The sequence below is a fragment of the Bos indicus x Bos taurus genome, chromosome 25 (assembly GCF_003369695.1).
Source record: "Bos indicus x Bos taurus breed Angus x Brahman F1 hybrid chromosome 25, Bos_hybrid_MaternalHap_v2.0, whole genome shotgun sequence".
Taxonomy (NCBI): domain Eukaryota; kingdom Metazoa; phylum Chordata; class Mammalia; order Artiodactyla; family Bovidae; genus Bos; species Bos indicus x Bos taurus.
This window is the reverse complement of record NC_040100.1, coordinates 40,161,175-40,184,236: the sequence shown is the minus strand read 5'-3', so window position 1 is coordinate 40,184,236 and position 23,062 is coordinate 40,161,175. Positions and strand designations below refer to the sequence as shown.

General features: G+C 58.7%; 2 protein-coding genes across 4 annotated transcripts in view; both read left to right on the top strand.

Annotated features, from left to right (window-relative positions):
- Window positions 1–12,299, top strand: part of FLYWCH1 (FLYWCH-type zinc finger 1) — a 44,459-nt gene extending 32,160 nt beyond the window's left edge. For 2 of the 3 annotated variants that reach the window (XM_027526497.1, XM_027526499.1), the window contains 6 exons: window positions 617–1,060; window positions 1,190–1,453; window positions 4,208–4,471; window positions 5,246–5,518; window positions 7,179–7,251; window positions 9,920–12,299. In XM_027526497.1, the coding sequence (XP_027382298.1) occupies window positions 617–1,060; window positions 1,190–1,453; window positions 4,208–4,471; window positions 5,246–5,518; window positions 7,179–7,251; window positions 9,920–9,959 (1,358 nt within the window). In that variant the 3' untranslated portion in view covers window positions 9,960–12,299. The remainder of the gene's footprint in view (window positions 1–616; window positions 1,061–1,189; window positions 1,454–4,207; window positions 4,472–5,245; window positions 5,519–7,178; window positions 7,252–9,919) is intronic. The other variant, XM_027526500.1, reaches the window with a different exon arrangement.
- A 5,299-nt stretch (window positions 12,300–17,598) lies between these two features.
- KREMEN2 (kringle containing transmembrane protein 2) lies at window positions 17,599–21,922 on the top strand. The gene is made up of 9 exons (XM_027527993.1): window positions 17,599–17,692; window positions 17,874–18,048; window positions 19,033–19,124; window positions 19,223–19,347; window positions 19,549–19,702; window positions 20,387–20,719; window positions 20,801–20,926; window positions 21,012–21,090; window positions 21,345–21,922. The coding sequence occupies exons 1-9, from the start codon at window positions 17,599–17,601 to the stop codon at window positions 21,553–21,555; spliced, it is 1,389 nt and encodes a 462-aa protein (XP_027383794.1). The 3' UTR covers window positions 21,556–21,922.
- The last annotated feature ends 1,140 nt before the right edge of the window (window positions 21,923–23,062 follow it).

Sequence of the window (23,062 nt, the reverse complement as noted above, 5' to 3'; positions counted from 1 at the left end):
CAAGGTCCGGCCCCACCTCACGCGCCTGGGCAGGCTTGATGAAGTTCTGCAGGTTCACAATACAGGCGATGGCCTCGCTGTAAGGGGACTGGGTACTGATGGGTGGGAAATGCCAGCCCTAGTCCAGCGTGTGTTGTCGCTGAGTCACTGCTAGATGGAGTCTTTGCAGAGGTTTTATTCTTCGTCTGTTTGTTGGCTTTCGTTTTGTTTTTGCAGAGGTTTTATTAGCAGTCACTGGGAGGTGGGCTTGGTTCCTGAAGCCGTAGGCCTCCTAACCTGGAAAGGATTGAAGAGTTCAGGGATTTAAGGGGCTGGGGGCAGGGTGTGTGTCTCTCAGGTGTGTCTTCTGGTCCCATTTTATTTTACGGAGTGTGCCTGTGTTACTCAAATACTAGATCCAATTTTCAAACAAACCCTACGCAGAAGTATGCCTGGGAGTAACACGTCAGAGCCGGCTCAGGCCTCCCCTCCTCCATCCCGAGACCCTCCCCCCACTGGCCATCAGGAGAGGGGCATGGTCCCTTTGGCTCCCTGGGCAGGCGGTCCGCGGGGGCGCACCTGAAGCCCCGGCAGCGGGCGCCCACCCAGCCCCCCCTCTACCCGCTTCCTCCTCCAGGAGGGCCCCCGCCCCTGGAGTTCCTGCGGACCTGCTATGGGGGCAGCTTCCTGGTGCACCAGTCCTTCCTGTACAAGCGGGAGAAAGCCGTGGGGGACAAGGTGTACTGGACGTGCCGCGACCACACGCAGCACGGCTGCCGCAGCCGTGCCATCACCCAGGGCCGGCGGGTGACAGTGATGCGGGGCCATTGCCACGCGCCCGACCTGGAAGGGCTGAAGGCCCGGCGGCAGCAGGAGCGGGCCATGGCGGCGCTGCGGGCCCAGCCGGGCGGCCCCGGGGGCCCAGAGGACAAGCCGCTCCAAGGCGTGGACAGCCTGCTCTACCGCAGAGGGCCCGGGCCCCTGACTCTCACCAGGCCCCGGCCCAGGAAGCGCCTGATGGCCAACGACGAGGAGCTCCCGGCCGAGCCCCAGGGCGAGGAGGACAAGGACGAGGACCCGGGTGAGCCCACACCTGCTGGACCGGACCTCCCTCCAGTCTTGCTCCCCGAGGTTCCAGGAGGCGGGAGGGGGCGACACCAGCTTCTGTCCCAGGGTCCCCCCACCTACCCACGCTCCCATCTCTCCCCAGGAGGCCCCGAGTTCCTGAGGACCCCTCTGGGGGGCAGCTTCCTGGTGTACGAGTCCTTCCTCTACCGGCGGGAGAAGGCAGCCGGGGAGAAGGTGTACTGGACGTGCCGGGACCAGGCCCGCATGGGCTGCCGCAGCCGCGCCATCACCCAGGGCCGGCGGGTGACGGTGATGCGAGGGCACTGCCACCCGCCTGACCTGGGGGGCTTGGAGGCGCTGCGGCAGCGGGAGAAACGCCCCGGCACAGCCCAGCGAGGAAGCACAGGTTGGTCAGACAGATGGGGTGGGGGGTGGGGGCAGCCTCGGTGGACAGGCGGGAGACCCAGACTGCCCGCCGTGCCTTCTTGACCTCCAGCAAACATCCTCCTGTCCTTACTGGAAACATCTGGAAGGTTGCAGCTCCCTCCTGGCTCCTTCCTTCCCTGTCCTTCCCTCCGGTGCCCCCACCTCACCTCATCCCCTTCCTCTCCCTCCTTCCCAGACCAGCCTGGAACCTCTGCACACCGATTCAACCCGGGCCCCCTTTACTCCTTCTCGTCTTTTCCTTTCTTGTTTCGCATGTATAGGATTTATGGTGGTGGTGGTGGTTTACTCACCAAGTCTTGTCTGACTCTTGCAACCCCATGGACTGTAGCCTGCCAGCTTCCTCTGTCCATGGGATTCTCCAGGCAAGAATACCGGAGTGGATTGCCATTTCCTTCTGCCATTTCCTTCTCCAGGGGATCTTCCCAATCCGGGAATTGAACCTGGGTCTTCTGCATTGTAGGCAGATTCTTTACCAGCTGAACTATAAGGGAAGACTACAATAGGATTTATAGAGGAAGCTGATTGCACAGGGCAGTTTCTCATTTTTCCGGGGAGGGGTGGGGGGTGGGCAGTGGCTGACACCGTGCCCAGTAACAAGCATTGACGGCTGAAGGTGACACGGTCCTGTGATTGCTTCGCTCTCCCCCAGCACCTGCCATCGTCCCTCAGGGCTGGGCAGTGAGGGTCCCGGGCCCTCCTCCCACCTTCGACGGCCCCACAGGGCCTGTGTCTGACCCTCGCGAGGCCGCAGTAACTCACATATTAACGTCTTGCCAAGAGCGACCCTGGCCCAGCCTTCTGCTCGCTGGGGTTCTCCGCTCAGGTCCGTGCATGACTCCACTTGCCTCTCCTCCGGGGTTCCCAGTCCCAGACTCTTTTGAGTCACCTTCAGAGCCTGGCTGGCCCTAAAATTCTCTAACTCGAGACTTCTGACTCCTTCTTTTTTGTTCCCGACTCTTTTTGTCCCGTTTCCTTGTAACTTCTGTGTACCTGAGGATGGTCTCACCCCTTGCCAGCCTCACCCCCAGCTCCCATCCTGAGTAACCGCTCAGCTCCTTTGTTCTTTGCCTCTTCTCTGAAGCCTGCCTCCTCCCACCGTGTCAGCTGGTCTTGTATCCCCTTGTTGCCTGTTGACCTCCGACCAGAGATGGGGGTGCCCAGCGGTTCCCTGCGCGCTGCCCCCTCCTCTCAACGCAGCTGCTGTGCTTTTGTTCTGTAAACCGTCCCGGCCGAGTGGGACCAGGCTGTTTGTGGCTCCTTCTCAGTGGCCGTCTGGTCTCTGTGCTCGGGACTGATCCTACGCATGTGGAGGGGTCTTTGCTTGAAGGTGTAAGGTCGTGTCTCTGCCCCTGGGGTGCGTTGCTGTGCTGGGGGCACTCGGGGCCTTTCAAGCCAGAAACTCGTGTCCTTCACTCATAGAAATTTCCTCATGTTCCATGATGTTCAACTCTCCGTTTTTCACACACTTCTTTGATTTTGCTTTCCAGTCCTTCAATTTACTTTCTAACTTTCGCTCTCATATTTGAGCTCCTTTTTGACCCATCCTTCCAGAGCACAAAGCCCACCCCACCCCCACTCGGCCCCTGGCAGCGGCACTTGTCTCTAAGTGCCTTTTCTCTGTGGGTTTTTTTGGTCTCTGCCTTTTAGGGTAAAGCTTGTCTCTCTTTCTCTTTATTTATTTATTTATTTTTGTCAACAGGTGAAATTTTCCAAGCAGGTATATGCCATTCACTTCCATTTTCTGTCGATCACACAGTTGTATAAAGCAGCACAAATTGAAGGGGAATGATTTTTTTTGGCGGGGGGCATGCTACACAGCTTGCAGGATCTTAGTTTCCCGACCAGGAATTGACCCCTGCCCCCGAGTGAAAGTGAGGAGTCCTAAGCACTGGACCTCCAGGGAATTCCTAGGAATGATTGTTGTATCCACATTAAATTGCTTTGCATGGTCTCATATGAGATACTTGGTATAAGAATCTTGACTTTTTGATTGTGGAAGATGTGAGAATCTTTGATCATGTGTCCAGTGGTCCTTGGCTGTCTGCCAGGTTGAAGGTGAGACCCACACGCTCTGTATGTGGGCGCCAACCTGGTGATGCGACAGACCCCAGACCTAAGCGTCCAGCCTGGCTGCCGGCTCCAGGGACTCAGGCAGGGAAACAGGGTGGGCCGCAGACTTCCTTCTCCTCTCCCCACGCCCCACTCTTCGTCTCCAAGACGGGCACCTGTCTCATTGCCCTTCAGGCACACAGCCCTTGCCAGTCTGCTGTTTGCAGCCTGCCCTGGGCTCAGCTGCTGGACTCTGCCTGTTCTGCCCCCCTCAGACTGGGTGAGCCTTTGCTTTGCCAGCTCTGTGACCAGGTGCCCCTCTGCCCAGCCTCTAACCTGCGTCAGCATCTCTGCCCGCTCCTCCCCTCCCCTCCTTGCATCTCCGGTTCATGTCCTGTGCTTTTTTGTTCTGTTTTCATCGAGTGCAGGGAGAGCAGAAACGTGCCCCCCGTCCCATACCTCCCCTCCGGCCACGCACCGGCCCCACTGACGGCTGCCACTCCCGCTCCTGACAGAACCCCCAACCCCTCCCGCTGAATGGTCCCCGTGTCTCGACGGCGGGGAGTTCTCGAATCAGAACCTCCTGGGTCCCCCTCTCAACACCTGGGAACAGCAGCCCACCCTCCCTGCCTCCCTCCCCTGACGCCATCCCATCTCTCCCCAGGAGGCCCCGAGTTCCTGAGGACCCCTCTGGGGGGCAGCTTCCTGGTGTACGAGTCCTTCCTCTACCGGCGGGAGAAGGCGGCCGGGGAGAAGGTGTACTGGACGTGCCGGGACCAGGCCCGCATGGGCTGCCGCAGCCGCGCCATCACCCAGGGCCCGCGGGTCATGGTGATGCGCAGACACTGCCACCCGCCTGACCTGGGGGGCCTGGAGGCGCTGCGGCAGCGGGAGCAGCTCCCCAGCCCGGCCCAGAGGGAAGGCTCAGGTGCGGGAGGTGGGCGGGCCAGGGCTGGGTCTGGTCTCCCTGGGGACAGTCCAGGGCGCGGACTGGAGGGAGCCTGGTGGGACAGTCCTCCTGTGGCCCAGGTTGGGTGGGTCTGTCCCCTGGGCAGTGAGCTCCCAGGGAGAGGGGCCCCACACTCCCGCGCTGGTCCTGGTGGGGCTGGGGTCTCAGGGGGAGACCCCCTCAGATGGCTGGAGAAGGGCAGGGGTGATACTGGGAGCCGCAGGAAGTGCTCCCAGACCTGGGGGACCCTCTGTCTGCCCTTCTGTCCCCACCCCCTCTTCCAGCCACCCCAACCCCAACATATCATGAGCTTTCAGTTCAGAGTCTTAAAACGTCTCCTGAGGGAGAATTTGACTAGTCACCAGCTGGCCAAGGGGCGGGTGGCCCCAGAGCGGGGAGGCCCCTGGTGCACTGTCCAGAGCAACCTCAGGCCTTCCAGAGTGTTCCAGTCCAGCCCCTGCCCTGGGGTGCCTGCCAGCCATTGTGGCGGTCGAGCTGGGTCAGCAGGGGCCTGCGGGAAAACTCAGGGTTTGGGCGGCGGCGGGCCCAGCTTCCCCGGTAGCCCCAAGGGCCTCAGACAGACAGACAGCCCACACCCCAAGGTGACAGGGCCGAGGCAGCCTGAGCTTCAGTCCCCAGGGCCCTGCGGCGCAGGCTGGGGTGGGGGCAGGGGTCCCCACTTTTCTGGCTGGAGCTCTGCGCCTTGCTTCCGGGCCGGCCAGGCGCCCCACTCACATGGCATGTTCCTTCCAGAAACCCCCCAGCCCCTGGAGTTCCTGAGGACTTCCCTCGGAGGCCGGTTCCTGGTGTACGAGTCCTTCCTCTACAGGAAGGAGAAGGCGGCCGGGGAGAAGGTGTACTGGATGTGCCGGGACCAGGCTCGTAAGGGCTGCCGCAGCCGCGCCATCACCCAGGGCCCGCGGGTGACAGTGATGCGAGGGCACTGCCACCCGCCTGACCTGGCGGGCCTGGAGGCGCTGCGGCGGCGGGAGCAGCTCCCCAGCCTGGCCCAGCAGGAGGACCCAGGTACAGACAGGGCCGGGGCAAGGCTCTTTGCCAGGCCGAGGGTCAGACATCCCAGGGGGCTGACACCGTCTGGGGAGCTTTGTTCCCTGGGCTTCCTGCCTTTTTAGAGTCTCCTACCCTACCTCCCACTGGCTCCTTCTCCTGGATTGAGAAATACACCTAAGTCTGTCCCATCCCTTTTTTTTTGGGGGGGGGAGGCTGTGAGGCCTGTGGGATCTTCATCCCCCCATTAGGGAACTGAACCCACGCCCCCTGCACTGGAAGCACAGTCTTAACCTCTGGACCACCAGTTGTTCAGTCGCTCAGTTGTGTCTGACTCTTTGCAACCCCATGGACTGCAGCACGCCAGGCCTCCCTGTCCATCACCAACTCCTGGACCTTACTCAAACTCATGTCCATTGAGTCGGTGATGCCATCCAGCCATCTCATCCTCTGTCATCCCCTTCTCCTCCTGCCTTCAATCTTTCCCAGCATCAGGGTCTTTTCCAGTGAGTCAGCTCTTTGCCTCAGGTGGCCAAAGTATTGGAGCTTTGGGTTCAGCATCAGTCCTTCCAATGAATATTCAGCAGGGTTGGACCACCAGGGAAGTCCCTAAATCTGTCCCATTATTAAAAACAACTTCCCTGGGAATTCCCTGGCAGTCCAATCATTAGGACTCCACGTTCTCACTGCCTGGGTTCAATCCCTGGATGGGAAGCTAAGATCCCTCAAGACACACAGTGCAGCCAAACACATCTAACAAGCAAACATTCCCATTCTAACTGCCATTTTCTTTCCTCTCTTTTACACTAAGAGGTCTTCATTTTTTACAGATGGTAGTATCTTTTGAAAATCTGTTTAAAAAATATAGACTGTTCTAGAAGAATGTACTAACGAGTATGCGCACACACGCATGAGCACATGCACGCACACACAGAGTTTTGCAAATAATTAACCATGTTGAACTGAACTTGGTTTTGCTTCAAATAAACAGAATGTAAAACCAGTCTTTAGAAAGTGTCTCATATTAATTCATGGAAATAGGAAGGGCCACATCTTATACAGGAATGAATCCTGTTGTATAAAACAACCAAAGGAAACTTGATTTCTGCTTTAAAATTTTTCTTTTCCATGAGAAAGCCAGTTTGACTTAACCAAGAAGGAGGTGCTATGACTCGCCTTTGGCAGGATGAAGGGTGTGGCCTCTTCGAGATCTAGTTGCCTTCCAATCTTTTTGGTTACAAGGTGAAGCCTGATTCGCAATCTACAATAGCTTAGTTTGGGGCTTCTTTGGTGGCTCATCTGGTAAAGAACTTGCCTACCAATGCAGGAGACGCAAGAGTTCAATCCCTGAGTCGGGAAGATCCCCTGGAGAAGAAAATGGCAACCCACTCCAGTATTCTTGCCTGGAGAATTCCATAGACAGAGGAGCCTGGTGGGCTACAGTCCATGGGGTCGCAAAGAGTTGGACACGACTGAAGTGACTTAACACACGTGCACGCAGTTAGTTTGGGGCATCAGAAAACCAGAATTCCCAATGACTTCCCCAGTCAGAGTCATTCCGCCTGGTTTTCTTCATCCTTAAGGCCTTGAGGTCATTGTTCCAAGGGGTGTGCCTTTGCCTCTGGCAACTTCAACAAGAGAAGAAATATTAATTCATGTTTTCAATGTTTTCCCTCAGAAAAGGTAAAACTTCTGCCTGAAGTTCAACTGTGCCTCGAGACGTGTGCTCCTGAATGCCAGCAGAGCTATGGGTAACTATACTGGTTGTCTAATGCTGCATCACAGATTACCCCAAAGCCTCAAGACGAAGAACAGCAAATACTTACTGCTTTTCCCAGGGTCCGTGGGCTGAGATTTCAGGAGGGGCTAGTTGGGATAGTTCTGGCTCCGGGTCTCTTGTGAGATTGAAGGGAAGGTGTCCGTGCAGGTCAAGCTTTCAGCCATCTGAAAGCTTGAGTAGGGGGGCTGGAGTAGGTGTTTCCAAATGACCTGTTCGCTCACAGGGCTGTGGGCTGGAGGCCCACACCACGTAGACCTTTCCTTAGGGCTGCTCGAGTTTCCTCAAACAGGACAGCTGTTTTCCCCCAAAGTAAGCGATCCGAGGGAGGGAGTATATTAAAAAGCAGAGACATCACTTTGCTGACCAAGGTCCATGTAGTCAGAGCTATGGTTTTTCTAGTAGTCATGTACAGATGTAAGAGTTGGACCATAAAGAAGGCTGAGTGCCAAAGAACTGATGCTATCGAACTGTGGTGCTGGAGAAGACTCTTAAGAATCCCTTGGACTGCAGGGAGATCAAACCAGTCAATCCTAAAGGAAATCAACCCTGAATACTCATTGGAAGGACTGATGCTGGAGCTGAAACTCCAATACTTTGGCCGCCTGATGCAAAGAGGTGACTTATTGGAAGAGATCCTGATGCTGGGAAAGAGAAGGGGGCAACGGAGGATGAGATGGTTGGATGACATCATTGACTCAATGGACTTGAGTTTGAGCAAGCTCCGGAGTTGGTGATGGACAGGGAGGCCTGGTGTGCTGCAGTCCATGGGGTCACAAAGAGTCGGACACGACTGAGCAACTGAACAACGAGGGAGCAGGGCAATATGGAGGCCACCACCTACAGCAGAATTCACATTCTTAAGCACACGTGGGACATTCCCCAGGATGGACCACATGTAGGCCATCAGACAAGACCCTTCAAATTTAAAATGACTGAAATCATAGAGTATGTTGTATCACCACAGTGGAGTGACATTAGAAGTCAATAACAAAAATTTGGGAAACTCATAAATACATGAAAGTTAAACAGCATATTTGTAAATATATCCAGTGACTCAAAATTACAGGGGAAATTAGAAGATACTTCGAGAGACTTCCCTGGTGGTCTTAGTGGTTAAGACTTCCTGTTCCAATGCAGGGGACCTGGTTTGATTCCTGGTCAGGGAACTAGATCCCAACTCATCCTGTAAGGCTGGCGGTAGCCTAGCACCAAAACCAAGCAAAGACATCACAAGAAAAGAAGACTAGAGAACAATATCTCTTAGGAATACAGATACAAAAATTCTCAGCAAAATACCGCAAACTGAATCCAGCAACGTGAAAAGGATCCTACACCATGACCAAATGGGAATTATGCCAGGAATCCAAAATTGCTTCCCCGTCTGAAAGTCAATATCATACAAGCTTGTATACAGAAGAGACTTAACACAGGAGGCCGCCAACTCCTGTCCTTAGAACATCCTGTTTGTAAGGCTGACCCTGAGCTTCCAGGGTCCAGATCAGGATGCTTCCAGGGCTTGACTGATATTCTCCCTAAATGATGACAGTTGCTCACTCTTACCTGTTTGTACAAAGAATTTGATTTTTGCTGAACACTTGCTTTTCTTCATGGGCTTCCCTGGTGGCTCAGACAATAAAGAATCCGCCTGTAATGCAGGAGACCTGGGTACAATCCCTGGGTTGGGAAGATCCCCTGGAAGAAGGCATGGCAACCCTCCAGTATTCTTGCCTGGAGAATCCCATGGACAGAGGAGCCTGGCGGGCTATAGTTGTAGCCTACCAGGCTCCTCTGTCCATGGGGTTGCAAAGAATCAGACATGACTGAGCGACTAAGCACTGCTTTTTTCCTGAGATTCTGGAATATCAGTGACTATAGGTACCCTCTGCTTAAAACAAGATATAGTTCATTCATACAATGAAATGTTGCTGCTGCTGCTGCTAAGTCACTTCAGTTGTGTCCAACTCTGTGTGACCCCATAGACGGCAGCCCACCAGGATCCCCTGTCCCTGGGATTCTCCAGGCAAGAGTTCTGGAGTGGGGTGCCATTGCCTTCTCCAACAATGAAATGTTATTTGGCCTTAAAAAGGAATGAATTGCTGACACACGCTACAACACGGATGAATTTCAAAAATATCATAAGAAGTGAAAGAGGCCAGACACACAAAAGACCACAACTTGTGTGATTCCATTTCTATGAAATGTCCAGAATGGGCAAATCTATGGAGATGGAAAGTAGATTAAAGTTTGCCTAGGGTGAGGAATGTTGGGGGTGCAGTTAAAGGGCATGGGGTTTCTCTTTTGTTGTTGTTTTCTTGGCCACGCCTCTTGGCTAGCGATATCTTAGTTTCCCCAACCAGGGATTGAACCCTGGGCCATGGCAGGGGAAGCACCAACTCCTACCCACTGGACTGCCAGGGAGTTCCCAATCCCATGTTTTCAAGGCACCAATGTGATGTATGTGTATAAAAATGACCTAGTTGATGGTGATCTGTAGGAGGAAGGAATCCTTAACTGTCTTTTTTTTTTTTTTTTGCATTTATTTATGCTAGGTCATTTTTTATTTTATTATCCTTAACTTTCTTCATTATCTCCTGCCATGTTTGGATTTGCATGACGCACCTGTGCTTCTGTGTCATCAGGAAGGTGGAAAGTACACAGCTCGACAACGAGTCCCAGTGAGGCCAGCCTCCGGCCTGACAGCAGAGAAACCAACCCAACCTAACATGTCACCAGTGTCAAGGATGCTCCAGGTCCTTGCAGGACCCTGGCACTTCCCACCCAGTTAGATTTTGCTCGACAAAGCCTCTCTTTCATTCTCCAAAGCATCCACGGGCTTCACATTTCCTCCAGAGGCCTCCCAGGAAGAACGCTTGATGGTGTCTCCCTGCTGGCAGAGAAGAGCCCTGGGAGCTGGTGGCCTGCAGCAGTGCGTGATGTGGGGTGACGTGGCGGGCGGGGGGACCCCCGCGGGGGCCTCAAAAAGCTCAGAGAAAGGAAGCACCATTCACAAAGATACCTCCCCCCGCCCCAGCCTGCTGAGCCGCAAACACCCAGCCATCCTGAGAGCCCACAGCTTTGCCAAGGACTTCCCTGTTGGGTGTGGTCCCACTTGGGCTCCATAAAGTAGAAAGTCGTCGTGGCAGCCACGTCAAGATGAAGGTGGGCGAGTTTGGGGAAGTCCCTGCCTCTTTGGGCTGAGCTGCCCCACATGGTGTTTGCCGGGCAGGTGCCGGGCGGGCCTCCGGGCTCCTTGGGCACCTACTGCCTGGGTGTGGCCGTCCCGTAGCAGAGCAGGCATAAACCAGGGGACTTTTACACCATCTGTTGGAGTTTCCTTTGCTCTTCTCCAACTTAAATCAAGCGCGATGTCAACGATGCCCAGGGCAGGTGGTGTTGGGCCATGGGAGCCCACGCTGGGCAGACTGCCCAGGGTTGCCCAGGTTTGCCTGATGCCGGAGGAGAGGGAGACCCAGAAGACAGAGGGGCAGAGGCATCCCCTTCTCCTGTCTTCTGGTACAGCCGGGAGCAACAGGCCGATGTCCCCCACCAACCCAAGGCTGCAGCTTGCTAAGGGGGCCGCGTCCCTGCCAGCGGCTCCTTGCCCCCACCCTGTGGTGGCTGGGGGCTCCCCCTCTTCCGCCTAGCTAGCCGTGCGGCCTGCCGTCCGGCTGCGGGGCAGTAACAGCTTGGATGCCCCCCGCTGTCCCTCTACCTCCACACTTCCCGCAATAAACCCGATTTTATACCTCGCCGTGCTGTGTAAAGCTGCTGTGTGTCTACATGCCCGCTGCAGCAACAGATGGCCAATAGCAACCAGGAGGCCACACACTCCACGCGTCCCTGTGCCATGTGGTTGGAAGTGATGGAGTTTGGTTGGGCAGAGGGAGGCCTTCACACCTGGGGCAGCATCTGCTCACCTGGCCCAAGTGTCAGCTGGACCAGGCACGGGTGGGAGTCCTCGGAAAGCTCACGGATGGGGTCTCCTACTGGCTGTTCCCTCAACCCTCATGGAGCTGAAGGAAAGGCCTTGGACCTCTGCTGACTCATCCCACCTCCTCCATGACTTGTTTTCACAAGCCGGGCCAAGCTGGAAGTGGAAGTGGCCCCCCCCAAACTAGGGCCACCTGGACCCCCACCCCAGACCATGGCTACCTTCCCAGGCAGGTAACTGACCCATTCCTTGACTGGACTGCCAGTTCCACGGGGCCCTCGCCCACCAGCCTGGCCAGCAGTCATGGAGATGGCCCAGCAACATGACCGGATGGCCCACCCCACCTCCCAGGTAGGAGGCCCGTCCTGCTGCTGGCCCCACGCAGTGGACACTCGACACGGGGGCTACGTTTCAGGCAGTGCTCTTGCCCCGAGACACCGAACTGTTCTCAGCCAAGGCCAAGGCCGAAGACACAGCCCTGGGAGGAGCAGATACACCCCAATCCAGACCCACAGACGAGCATGCCCATGGCAGGCAGCTGCAACTGAACATCAGTGGACAGGCACATCTGTGCCACCACCAGCTTGCTCTCTGCTCAGTCTCTCATGAAGGGGAGCCTCACAGAGCCCCGAGGTGTCAGGCCAGAAGCACTGAGTCCTAGCAGCCAGCGTCACCCCAGCCCCACAGGGTCACTGGTCCCCCCCGCCTCTGCAGCATGTCTGCCCCGCCCTCTGAGGGGGCCCATCCGTGCAGCCCCCGCTCTGCACCTGCTCTGACCTCAGAGGGCAGGTGGCTGGTCCGTGTTGCTCAGACCGAGGACTCCCCAGTGGACGCGAACCTGGATGCCGCGGCCGCCTGGTGTGGCCCCATAGCCACCCACCCCCGAGCCCCCTTCAAGTGGCCACCTCTGCCCTGGTTCTAGAGCCACAGAGTTGCCCCCGCCCCAGTGCCGTCCCAGAGGAAACAACCAGCAGGAAGCTGGCCCCTGGCAGACAACACCAGTGGGACGCAGCCCTGCCCTCCTCCTGCCCTGTCTCCGCCTGGCTGCTCCTTCCTGAAATAAACCTTGCTTCGGTATGTCTTCACCACGTGGAGCTGGTAGAGTATTACTGTGTTCCTTTGGGTGATGGCACAACAACCTCTCAATTATGAAATTTTAAGTAAAAGTTCATAAGGAGAAGGGAAACTACCGACACGGAACCCAAATTTTAACAATGGGGCAGCGGCGGGCTCTAGGGGCTCCCACCCCAAGTCCTGCCCCCGGGGGTGTGAGGCAAGCATCATTGAAACGCTTCTCCCAGCCCAGCCTCCTGCCCCCATGTCCTGCATTGAGATGGCTCCGGCAGGATGGCACCACGAGTCACTCAAGTCAGCGGGTGCATCTCAGAGCTCGCTCTCCTGCACGGGCTGCCCCTCCTTGATCCTGGCAGACCTGAAGCGACCCCCGGGTTCTCCGCGCCCACCCCCAACCTCCTTCAAGGGCCCCTCGGCCCTGGTCCAACCCGTCTGCAAGGTGGTTGGCTCTGGGGACTGGACCTCAGCCCTCTCTGCCCAGCCACTTTCAGGGTTCGCGGTTTGTCAGTGTGCAGCTCCAGCCCCCCACTCCCTTCTGCAACCAAGCCTGTGTATCCTGCTGCCTCCAGGACCTTGGCCCCAGGTCTCCCGTGGCCACCAGCCGAGCAAGGAGCAAAGGGGACTGTCCTCCACTCCTCCGATGGCTCCACCACAGTAGAAACCCAGGGCCATCCTTGACACCGTCCCTCTTGTCCCCATGTTCCGTCAGTGGTCAGGCTCTTTTCAGTAACAGCCTTCTTGAGATACAATCCACATAGCATCCAGCTCACCCACTCAAGTGGGTGGTCCAATGGCTGTTAGTATATTCACAGGGTAGGGTCTCCATCACCTCTAACTCCAGAACATTTCATCATCCCGAAAAGAAACCCCAGATCCATCAGTCGACACTGTCTCTGCAGTGTCCCTGTGATGGGGTTCCTTCCTCCGGTGCTGGGAGAATCTGGGGAATCCAAGTGTCTTAGTCTGCTCAAGCTGCCGTGATTATGCCATAGACTGGACTGGGAGGGGAGGATCTTAAACACCAGACATTTATTTCTCACAGTGCTGGAGGCTGAAAGTGTGAGATCAGGGAGTAGACAAGTGGACTCAAACTCATGTCCATTGAGTCAGCGATGCCATCCAACCATTCCATCCTCTGTAGCCCCCTTCTTCTCTTGCCCTCAATCTCTCCTAGCATCAGGCTCTTTTCCAACAAGTCGGCTCTTCGCATCAGGTGGCCACAGTATTGGAGCTTCAGCATCAGTCCTTCCAGGAAATATGCAGGGTTGATTTGCAATCCCGTCACACAACACCTGTCCCGGGTGTTCTCTCCTGGGTGCCCATATGACCTGTCCCGGGTGTTCTCTCCTGGGTGCCAGGTATGACTACCTGGTCCAAGGACCAGAAGCCAGAGGCACCCAAGGAAGTCTCCGAAGGTCTGGGACAGCTGCCAGCCTCAGGCCGCAGCCGCACCACAGCTCTGCAGAGCGCAGTCTCTCATGACTGCCCTGCCACCGCAGGGCTCTGGAGGCCCTAGAATGGCTCCTCAGCCGCTTCTGAGGACTCTGAAAAGACTCTGGCTGCTGGAGAGACTGCTCCTGGAAACCATGGGACACTGGGCCTCAACTGAGAGAGTGATTAGTCCAAGTAGGAGAGGGTGGGGGCCCAGATGAGGGCGGTGGCAGGAAGGATGCAAAGGGACAGGAAACAGACGAGATGTTAGGAGTTGAAGTGTGTCCCCCAAAATTCACATGTAGAAACCCTAAGCCCTAGAACCTCCACAAGTGAAAGTGTTAGTCACACAGTCGTGTCCAACTCTTTGCAACCCCATGGACTGTAGCCCGCCAGGCCCCTCTGTCCATCGAACTCTCCAGGCAAGAATGCTGGAGTGGGTAGCCATTCTCTTCTCAAGGGGATCTTCCCAATCCAAGGATCAAACCTGGGTTTCCTGCATTGCATGTAGATTCTTTACCGTCTGAGCCACCAGGGAAGCCCTGGAACCTTAGAATGTGACTTTATTTGGAAATGGATCACTCCAGATGTGATTAGTCTAGACAGGGTCAAACTAGGGTGGCCCCTAGTCCAGTGTGGCTGCTGTCCTTATTAAAAGGGGAAATTTGGACACAGGTGCTCACACAGAGAGACGCACGTGAAGATGAAGGCAGAGATCGGGGTGATGGGTGGCTTCTACAAGCCAAGGAATGCCAAGACAGCCAACAAGGCACCAGAAGCTCGACGAGAAGCACAGAACATTCTCCCTCGTCAGCTCTCAGTAGGAAGCAGCCCTGGAGACAAGAACTGGATGAGGGTGAGAGGATGTATTAGTTAAGTTGCGCCAGCTGCTACAGCAAGCAAGGCCTGGATCTCAGTGGCTGAATACATAGATGTTTATGCCTCCACTCACGCAGAGCCCCATGCTGATACTGCTGATTGGCAGGCTCCTTATATAAGGTCACTTGGGAATCCAGCTCCTTCCCCCCTGCCCTGGGTCCTCAGTATCCTCTCCATTCAGTTGGCGAATGAGGGAGTTAGAAATTGAGGCTGCTATAGGCCAGACCTGGCAGGCATCTACATCCGTGCAGCCCAAACTTTAAGATCTGGGGAGCTTGTTAATGCAGGTTATGATGAAGGAGGTTAGGGGTGGAGCCTGAGAATCTGCATTTCTGAATTCTGCAGTTCTCCCCAGGGATGACAATGCTATTGATCCTGGCTATTACTTTGAGTATTGAGAGTAAGAGGCGTCACTCCCCCCGTCATGCCTCATGGCCAGAACTCATTCCTGTGGTCACACCAAATGCAAGGGAAGCACGGGAATGAAGTTCAGCTGTTAGTGCAGGAGCTGGAGGAGGCAGGGTCAGTCGACAGCAGGGGGCAGGCAGGGGCCATGCAGCAGGGACCCAGCTCTCCTGGGACAGCGTTGCTGCAGCAAGACCAGGGGGAAGTACTGACTGGAACCGGGGACCCTTGTTCGGCAGCCTTTCTGAACTCCCCAGAAGAGGAGGAGGGGGGTGAGGGCCCAGGCCTTCCAAGTTCAAGGTTCTGTGAGCCAACTGGGACTGGAGCTGGCAGTGGGAGTTCTGCCCCTTGTCTTGGTACCTGAGTTCTGGAACTAAGCACCCCCTTCCTCTCATCCCACACTCCTTTTGCAGATCAGCCTGGCCTGGTCCCCCAACTCCTGTTAGGGAAGGGCTCAGTTCTTCCTCCAGGTCCCCGCTGACCCTCTTTTTGCATGCAGAGTACCGGTGGTTTTTGTCCTCCACCTCACCCTTCTCTCATGTGACCCCTGAGAGTGAGGATCTCCCTGCAACCCCGTCGCCCTGGCCATGGCCCAGGCCAGAGCCTAGGACAACACCACAGAGCCACAGCGGACCCCAAGTTCACAAGCAAAAGGGAGAAGGGGGCCCTGGTCGATGGGTGTTACTGCTCCCTCCTTAGCTGGGTTCACCTGTGCAGTGAGACCCCCGTCCAGTGCTAAGCAGGGCCAGGAAACTGGGAGGCGAGAGGGCTCCCCCAGGAGACAACCAAGGCGCTGGCCTCCAGTCTCAGTCAGCCAGCTTCTTAGAATGCTCGCCACCCCAGCGTGACACATGCACTCCCCCACCAGCATGTGTGTGAAGTGCCTGCTAAGTTGCTTCAGTCATAACTCTGACCCCATGAGCTGTAGCCCGCCAGGGTCCTCTGTCCATGGGATTCTCCAGGCAAGAATACTGGAGTGGGTTGCCCTGCCCTCCTCCAGGGGATCTTCCCGACACAGGGATCAGACCCAGCGATCAGATCCGCCTCTCTTCTGTCCCCTGCATTGGCAGGCGGGTTCTTTACCACTAGCACCACCTGGGAAGCCCCCTAGCCTGAGGCACTGACTTCCAAGCAGAGGTCTTCAGGGGTCCCACCACCACCAGCAGCACTCTGGGTTTCCTAGAATCTTCTCTGATGCCCCCAATCTTCCAGGAGAGACAGGGGGAGTGTGGATACTGACAGGGCGGAGATAGGTCCTTCCAAGCTGGGCAGCGAGGTGGGGGTCTGGTGAGGGGTGGGAGGCTGGACTGAGGGGCAAGACATCTGGGCGACTGGGGCTCTGGCCCCCCCATCTCCTTCCCCTCCCCCCTTCCCCCCCACCCCTCCCCGCCGCGCTCTCCCACGCACCTGCGCTGGCCTCTCCCCAAGCCCTTGGGGCAGCCGGCGGGCGCTGCTGGGAGATCAGAGGACTCGGAGGAGTTGGGCCCAGGGGGACGGGGCGGGGAATTTCCCCCCACGCCTGCCTGGGCCTGCTCCCCTCCCCCTCCCCCGCCAGGTTGGGGGGCACCGCTGGGGGAATTCCATCGCGCTGCGAGCCCGGGCCGGGGGTCCTGGGGAGAGGAGGAGGCGAGGAGGGGAAAGGCTGGGACCAGGGGCGCAGCTGCCTTCCTCCCAGACACCAGCTGCCCCTGCCTGTCCCGGGCTGAGCGTCCACCCTTCCAGCTTGTCGGGCGGGTGAGGGGGCTGGGAGTGACGCTTCCCCAGGCCGGAGGCGTCGGGACCCGGGAAGGGAGAGGCGTGAAGATCCAAAGACGGTGTGCGTGTGAGCGTCTCACCATGAATGGTGACTGAGTGGGAGAGTGCGCGCACTTCATTCAAGGCTGGCTGTGAACGGGGGACGCTGGCGAGTCCCGGGACATGTGGCCCCGGGAGACGGTCCTGTATCTCCCCCTTTAGGGTCCTTCTGTCTACCAGCCCGGCCTGTCCTCCTGCACACGCTCCCACCCGAACCTTCACTGATCTGGGGAGGGGGAAGGGCAGGGAGGGGCGCGCCGGGCCACGGAGGGTCCCGGAGATGGGGGGGCGGGCGTGGGAGGCGTCTGGACCTGCTGCCTCGGCTCCAGTCTCGGGCGGGGCTTCCCGGCCTCGGGGGGTGGGGTGCGGAGGGAGGGACCCAGGGGCGAGGAACGCGCGGAGGGACGCGAGGGGGGCAGGAGCCGGCGCGTTAGAGACCTGGGCGAGGGAGACTTAGAGAGCGAGGCGCAGCGGGAGGGGGCGGGTGTGGAAGCCGAGGCAGGACCCCGAACCCCGAGAGGCAGAGACCGGAAACGTCCCTGGCCTAAGATCACCCCCCCGGGGTAAATTCCCAGTTGGGTCGGGGCAGAGAGACGCCTTCAAGGCCAAAAACCTTAGGAGGCAGATACCCCTAGGCGATACTCCCCCGCCCCCTCATCCTCTCGCCCCAGACCCAGAGCGGGCCCCAGAGAGGGACGAGGACGGACTGTCAGAGGACAACGCCCCCCTCCCCAGACGCCTGGGAGACCCTGGGGCGCCGAGGGCCTTGAGCGGGCCAGGGCGACCTCTCCTCGGTTGGGGGCGATGGGGACACGGCCCCCCAAGGCCCTGCTCCTCCTCCTCTTGCTCCGGCTGCTGCCGCCACGCGGGGCCTCGGCGGGGAGCCTGCAGAGCCCAGGTGAGTCCCGGCGTGGAGAGTGGACCGAAGGCCGCACTCCCAACTCGGCCTGCGCGCCTAGAACCCGACTGCCCAGCTCGCGAGGGGCCAGAGCAGGTGGAGGCGGCAGTCGAACAGCCCTCGGAGGGTGGGGAGAAGGTCCGGGCGAGGGTCAGCCTCAGGCCCCGCCGTCCGCGCGCAGGCCTGTCCGAGTGCTTCCAGGTGAATGGCGCCGACTACCGCGGCCACCAGAACCGCACCGGCCCCCGCGGGGCCGGCCGCCCGTGCCTCTACTGGGACCAGACACAGCAGCACAGTTACAGCAGCGCCAGCGACCCCCAGGGCCGCTGGGGGCTGGGCGCGCACAACTTCTGCCGGTGAGGGGCGGGGCCTGCGCGGGGCGGGGCTGGTGCAGGGTTGAGGGCGTTGTCCTGGGGCTGGGCCGCGGCGTGGGCGGAGCGGAGGTCTCCTCTGGGCGGGCCCAGGAGCCACCTTGAGGGCCTGCTTGTTCATTCGTTGTCCTGTCTGACTCTTTGCGACCCCGTTGGCTGCAGCACACCAGGCTTCCCTGTTCACTGTCTCCCGGAATTTGCTCAAACTAATGTCCACTGAGTCGATGATGCCATCCAACCATGCCATCTTCTGTCTCCCCCGTCTCCTGCTCTCAATCTTTCCCAGCATCAGGATCTTTTCCAATGAATCGGCTTAAGGACCTAAGGGCGGGGCCTAAGCGATGAGTGGAAACCTTTTCTGACCTGGGTCAGGCCTTAGGAGTCCAACTTTTTGCAGAGCCTCAGGTCAGACCTGGGCACCAAGGCGCCCATGAGCATGGGGCCTAGTCAGAGGGCAAGCTCTAGAGTGGGCCGGGCCCTTAGCGTTCAGCTCCTTTGAGAGAAGTCTACTAGCGGTGACTGAGGGATTGGGGGTTCAGAGCCATAGCTGTGGTCTGAAGCGACGGGGACCAAGTTAAGTGGGAGGGCACTTCCCTGCTGAACCGCAAAGCTTAGGGTCATCACGTCTGCTTTAAAGCAGGGTTTCAAGACAAGGGACAGTGGCTGAGGCCCAGGGCTGAGTGGGGGGTGAACACAAATGGCCTTGAAGTCCTCATACATGAAGTCATGTCCGAGCAACAGCTGAAGACCTAAAATCAGCCCCGCCCCGCCCCCCCCCCCCCCCCGCCCGCCCCGGGCCCCTTTAACGACTTCCCACCATGCACTGGGAAGTCGACATCCATTCTGGTGGGCAAACCAGGATTTGCTCTAACACACACAGTGGCATTCTGCGAATAAGCCGTGGGTCAGGGCCTGGAATTCATGGTTCTTGGGACGACAGTATCCCAAAGATTTCTCCCGGGCCTGCAGTAACCCAGACGGTGACGTGCAACCATGGTGCTACGTAGCCGAGACAGAGGAGGGCATTTACTGGCGCTACTGCGATATCCCCACGTGTCACAGTGAGCTGGCCGGGCTTGATGACGGGGGCGGCTGGGCTGCCGGGGTGGAGTTCGCTTTTGCAGGCCCCACACTGAGCCTGACCCTGCTGCCCCCTCAGTGCCTGGGTACCTGGGCTGCTTCGTGGACTCTGGGGCACCTCCGGCCCTCAGCGGCCCCAGTGGCACCTCGACAAAGCTCACCGTCCAGGTGTGCCTTCGCTTCTGCCGCATGAAGGGCTACCAGGTACTGCCCACCTGCCCAGACCAGTGACCCCTGACCTTGACCTCAGCACCCAAATCAACATCCGACTCTGAGGCCAAACCTTGATGCCAATTTCCAAACCTCCAGCCCTGATTCCCACTTCCAACCCCAATCTCTGGCTCCCACCACCCCACCCCCTCCCCCAGCCCCTGTCTGGGGGAGTCACCCAGTCTGTGCTCCCAGTTGGCGGGCGTGGAGGCCGGCTACGCCTGTTTCTGTGGCTCTGAAAGCGACCTGGCCCGAGGACGCCCGGCTCCGGCCACCGACTGTGACCAGATTTGCTTCGGCCACCCGGGCCAGCTGTGTGGTGGCGATGGGCGCCTGGGCATCTACGAAGGTGAGGAGTGGGCAGGGATGAGGGGCCTGGGTGAGGGGAAGAGTGACAGGGGGAGTTATCTGGAAAGGGAAGGCATGGGTTGAGGGCAGGGCCTGATTAAGAGATTAGGTTGAGGACTGGACCGAAGAAGGAACTGGGCTGAATCTGGGGGTCAGGGGTCTGGGGCTCTAGAGAAAGGAACTGCTTGAGGACAAGACTAGAGGAGGGGACTAATGGCTTGATTAGAAGGGGTTGGACTAGAGGAAGGAATTGTTTGAGGTCAAGACAGTTGTTGTTGTCAGTCACTCAGTTGTGTCCGACTCTTTGTGACCCCATGGACTGTAGCCTACCAAGTTCCTATGTCCATGGGATTCTCCAGGTAAGAATACTGGAGTGGGTTGCCATTTCATTCTTCAGGAGACCTTCCCGAACTAGGGATCGAACCCTGGTCTCCTGCATTGCAGGCAGATTCTTTACCATCTGGGCCACCAGGGAAGACTAGAGGAGGGGACTAATGGTTTGATTAGAACGGGTTGGACAGGGCCGGAGGAGGGAACTAACTTGGCTGAACTTGGGATGGAAGAAGGTCCTGCCAAGCCGATCCGGGCCAAGCGGGAGAAGGGGCGGGGCTTCTACATAGAGCCCCGCCCCCGTTAAGGAGGAGCCCGCGGGCCTCCGGGTTCTGACCGCCGGCCCCGCCCACAGTGTCCGTGGGCTCCTGCCAGGGGAACTGGACCGCACCCCAGGGTGTCATCTACTCCCCGGACTTCCCGGACGAGTACGGGCCGGATCGTAACTGTAGCTGGGTGCTGGCCCCTCCGGGCGCCGCGCTGGAGCTTGCCTTCCGCCTCTTCGAGCTGGCCGACTCGCATGACCGGCTGGAGCTGCGAGACGCCACCTCGGGCAGCCTGCTCCGCGCCTTCGACGGCGCTCGGCCGCCGCCGCCGGGCCCGCTGCGCCTGCGCGCCGCCGTGCTGCGGCTCATCTTCCGCAGCGACGCGCGCGGCCACGCGCAGGGCTTCGCGCTCACCTTCCAGGGTGAGGCCCCTCTCCCCGCCCCCCCCCGCCCCCGCCTCGGGTCTTCCGCTCCGCCGGCCGGTCTCACACCCCTCTCCTCAGGGCTGCAGGACGCCGACGCCGACCCGGCGCCCCTCGAGGGCTCGACTCAGACCCCAGCAGTGCCCCTCGACGGGGCCAACGTGAGCTGCAGCCCCGGGCCTGGCGGTCCAGAGGCCTCGATGGGGGGTGAGACGGGCGTGGGAGGCGGGAGCGAGTTTGGGGGCGTCAGGCCCTTCCAAGCTCCGTGCTCACCGGTCTCGTGTGCCCGCAGCCCAGGTCTTCTCGACGGTGACGGCCGTCTCGGTGCTGCTACTGCTGGTGCTGTCGCTGCTGCGCCTGCTGCGCGGACGGTGCGCGCTCTGGGGCGGGGCCTGAGGGCGGAGCCGGCGGGGAGCCTGTCGCTCCGCCCCTGTGCCCCCGGGGCGTGGAGGGCCCTCTGGGACGCTAGGGTACAAGATGGGAAAGGGGCTGGACGGAACTCCTGGGTTCTTGAGGGACGAGGCCTTGGGTCCACAGAGGGAGTCGCTCGTGAGATCACAGGCGAAGCGAGGTGCTGAAGGTGAGGTTGATTGGAAGGTTCGGCTGACGTCTGCTCCCTCTCTAGGGGCTGCCTGCTGGCTCCGGGCAAAGGGTCCCCAACGTTGGGGCCTTCCCGGGACCCCACAAGAAGCTGGGCCGTTTGGTACCGCCGGCCTCGAGGGGTGGCCCTGCCCTGTCCTCCCGGGGACCCCCAGGTTGAGGGTTTAACCGCAAGTTACCGGCCCTTGAGCGCCTCCAGCCAGAGTTCCCTGCGTTCACTCATCTCTGCTCTCTGACTCGGGGACCCCCAGGGTCCACTGGATCTTCCTGCGGCTGGATGGACTCCGCAGACCCTATGCCACCCTCTGTGTGCCTTGGCCTTCTGCCCCTTTGAGGGCAGCTCTAGTCATCTCGAGGAGGCCAGACGTTGGACAGGAAGCATCTGGTACTATTGAGAACTTGACCTGACCCTCGGGGTCCGGATGGTCAAGGCCAAAGGACAAGAGGAATCCTGCTTCCCTTCCTCTTAGACCTCGGTTCGTGGGTCTTTGAGCCCTGCTTGGGGTAGTTCTGGACTACTGCCCAAAGTGAAATGTAAGAGGTCAACAAAAGTGGTCAAAAGACCAACCTTAGACTTTGAATAAAAGACCTGTTTTGGTACTAGGGGCCGGAAATTCTTCTGTGCGGGAGGAGCTATGTTAACGAGGTACTGTGCTTAGACTGGTTGTGGGCAAATTAAGGGCGTTCCACGGAAAGAGTTTCGTGTAACCGCCTGGAACGCAGAGGATAGAGAAACCGAGGCGGAAGGATGAATGGGCGGGATCCTGAAGAACGGGAGGAGGTGGAGGCGTAAGAAGGGATACCTTCGTGGGTGTGATTTAGAATGAACCCTGCGGGGCGGCGGTGGGGGTGGGGGAAATACTGAACTTTCTTCCCTTATTTCCTGCTTTCTCTCCTTCACTGTTTCCTGCCGGTCCTAGGCGGGGCGCAATATGCTTCAACAGTGAGCGAGTATCGCTCACCCTTCATGGTTCAGCGAGGAAAGAACCCGCCTGCAATGCAGGAGCCGTCCATGCGGGTTTGATCCCTGGGTGGGGAAGAGCCCCTAGAGGAGGAAGTGGCCACACACTCCAGTATACTTGCCTGAAAAATTCCATGGACAGAGGAGCCTGGCGGGTTACAGTCCAAAGGGTCGCAAAGAGTCAAACACGACTGAGCGCGCGCGGGCGCGCATGCACGCACAGACATAGACACACACATACGCTCAGAGAATCCTGGCCCAAGGGCAGGTCCTCAGTGGAGGGCACCGGGCAAGTCAGGCACACCCTTAGAGGCCCAGCCGCCTTGGCGCGCCTTGCTGCGCTCCGGGGAAGTCGTGCGAGTGGAGCGATCACCCGTGGAGTGATGGCGCTCAGGCTCTAGACCTGACCCGTCCGAAAGTCCCGGGCCGGCAGCACCTTGGACAGAGCCCGGGCTGTGGGGACTGGGCAGGGTGGCCGGGCAGTATCCTAGAGGGTGAATACCCAAGGGTGGGTCGACCCTGGGGCTCGCGCGGAAAGCCCGGGCGCGCACTGCAAGGGAACGCGAGGCTCCCGGGTCACTCTGGCAGAGCCACCGGGACTCAGAACGTTGCATCCCAATCCAACAGGCACCCCATGCAAGTGAGACTGGGACCGAAAAAAATTATACTAAGAGGGTGAAGGCCTGAGCTGCCGCTGGAGGAACCTCCCCGCCAGCCGCGCCCATTGGCCCTCGCAGCTGCAACGTCAGGAGCCCGGAGCGCGAAACCCTGGGCGGGATGAC